At 37.8% G+C, this 944-nt stretch overlaps 1 protein-coding gene across 1 annotated transcript in view; it reads left to right on the top strand.

Annotated features, from left to right (window-relative positions):
- The window catches only part of LOC109546287 (retrovirus-related Pol polyprotein from transposon opus), a gene marked incomplete in the record, with an annotated part of 3,548 nt that overhangs the window by 1,888 nt on the left and 716 nt on the right, over positions 1-944 (top strand). The window contains 1 exon segment of the mRNA XM_048670174.1: positions 1-944. Coding sequence (XP_048526131.1) covers positions 1-944 — 944 coding nt within the window.

The following is a 944-nucleotide window of genomic DNA, read 5'->3' as shown; positions in this document are numbered from 1 at the left end:
GTTAAAGTATTCATTGATGATATTATAGTATTTGCAAAGACTAGACAAGAGCATGATAAAATCTTAGAGACTGTCTTAATCAGGGCAGATAAATTTAATTTGCGGTTTAACAAAGATAAGTGTAAATTCGCGGTAAGTGCAGTTAAATATATGGGTTACCAAATAACTTCAGAGGGATTAAAATCGGATGAATCAAAAATACGGGCCATAATAAATATGCCTAACCCACAAAATGTGGGAGATGTGCAAAGATTCTTAGGTTTAGTAACTTATTTGGGAAGGTTCATACCGAATCTGAGTGATATAACAGCACCCCTCAGGGAACTAATAAAAAAAGACACAGTTTTTAGTTGGGAGCAGAAACATGATAAAGCATTTAACGAGCTAAAGAACATCTTATGTAAAAGTCCTTGTTTGAAGTTTTTCGACAGCAGTAAGCCGGTGACCATTTCTGTTGATAGTTCAAAGGACGGCATGGGAGCGGTATTGTTACAGGAGGGAAAAGCCTGCGCTTATGCTTCTCGTGCTTTGACCGAAACTCAAAGACGCTATGCTCAAATAGAAAAAGAGCTGTTGAGTGTGTGGTTCGGGGTTACACACTATTCCCAATATGTTTTATTTGCAAGAAGGTTTGTGGTGGAAACGGATCACAAACCACTAATCAATATCATAAAGAAACCTATAAATACCTGTCCAGCCAGGCTACAGAGAATGCTAGTTCAATTGCGTAAATACGATTTTGAGCTGGTCTTTAAACCGGGTAAACAGTTGGTGGTGGCGGATACACTTTCTAGAGCGTATGAAAGTGATAACTTTGATGAAAACCTTGACTTTGAAGCGGAGGCTCAGGTTTGCTTGATAGAGGAAAATTTAAACGCGACCGAAGAAAAGAGGCTGCAAATTGTAAAAGAAACAAAGTCAGATAAAACGTTGTGTATTTTAAA

The sequence above is a fragment of the Dendroctonus ponderosae genome, unplaced genomic scaffold (assembly GCF_020466585.1).
Source record: "Dendroctonus ponderosae isolate FM_Combo_2020 unplaced genomic scaffold, Dpon_F_20191213v2 Dpon_F_20191213_1, whole genome shotgun sequence".
NCBI classification, from domain to species: domain Eukaryota; kingdom Metazoa; phylum Arthropoda; class Insecta; order Coleoptera; family Curculionidae; genus Dendroctonus; species Dendroctonus ponderosae.
The sequence above is the reverse complement of the archived record's forward strand: the minus strand, read 5'-3'. Positions and strand labels throughout refer to the sequence as shown.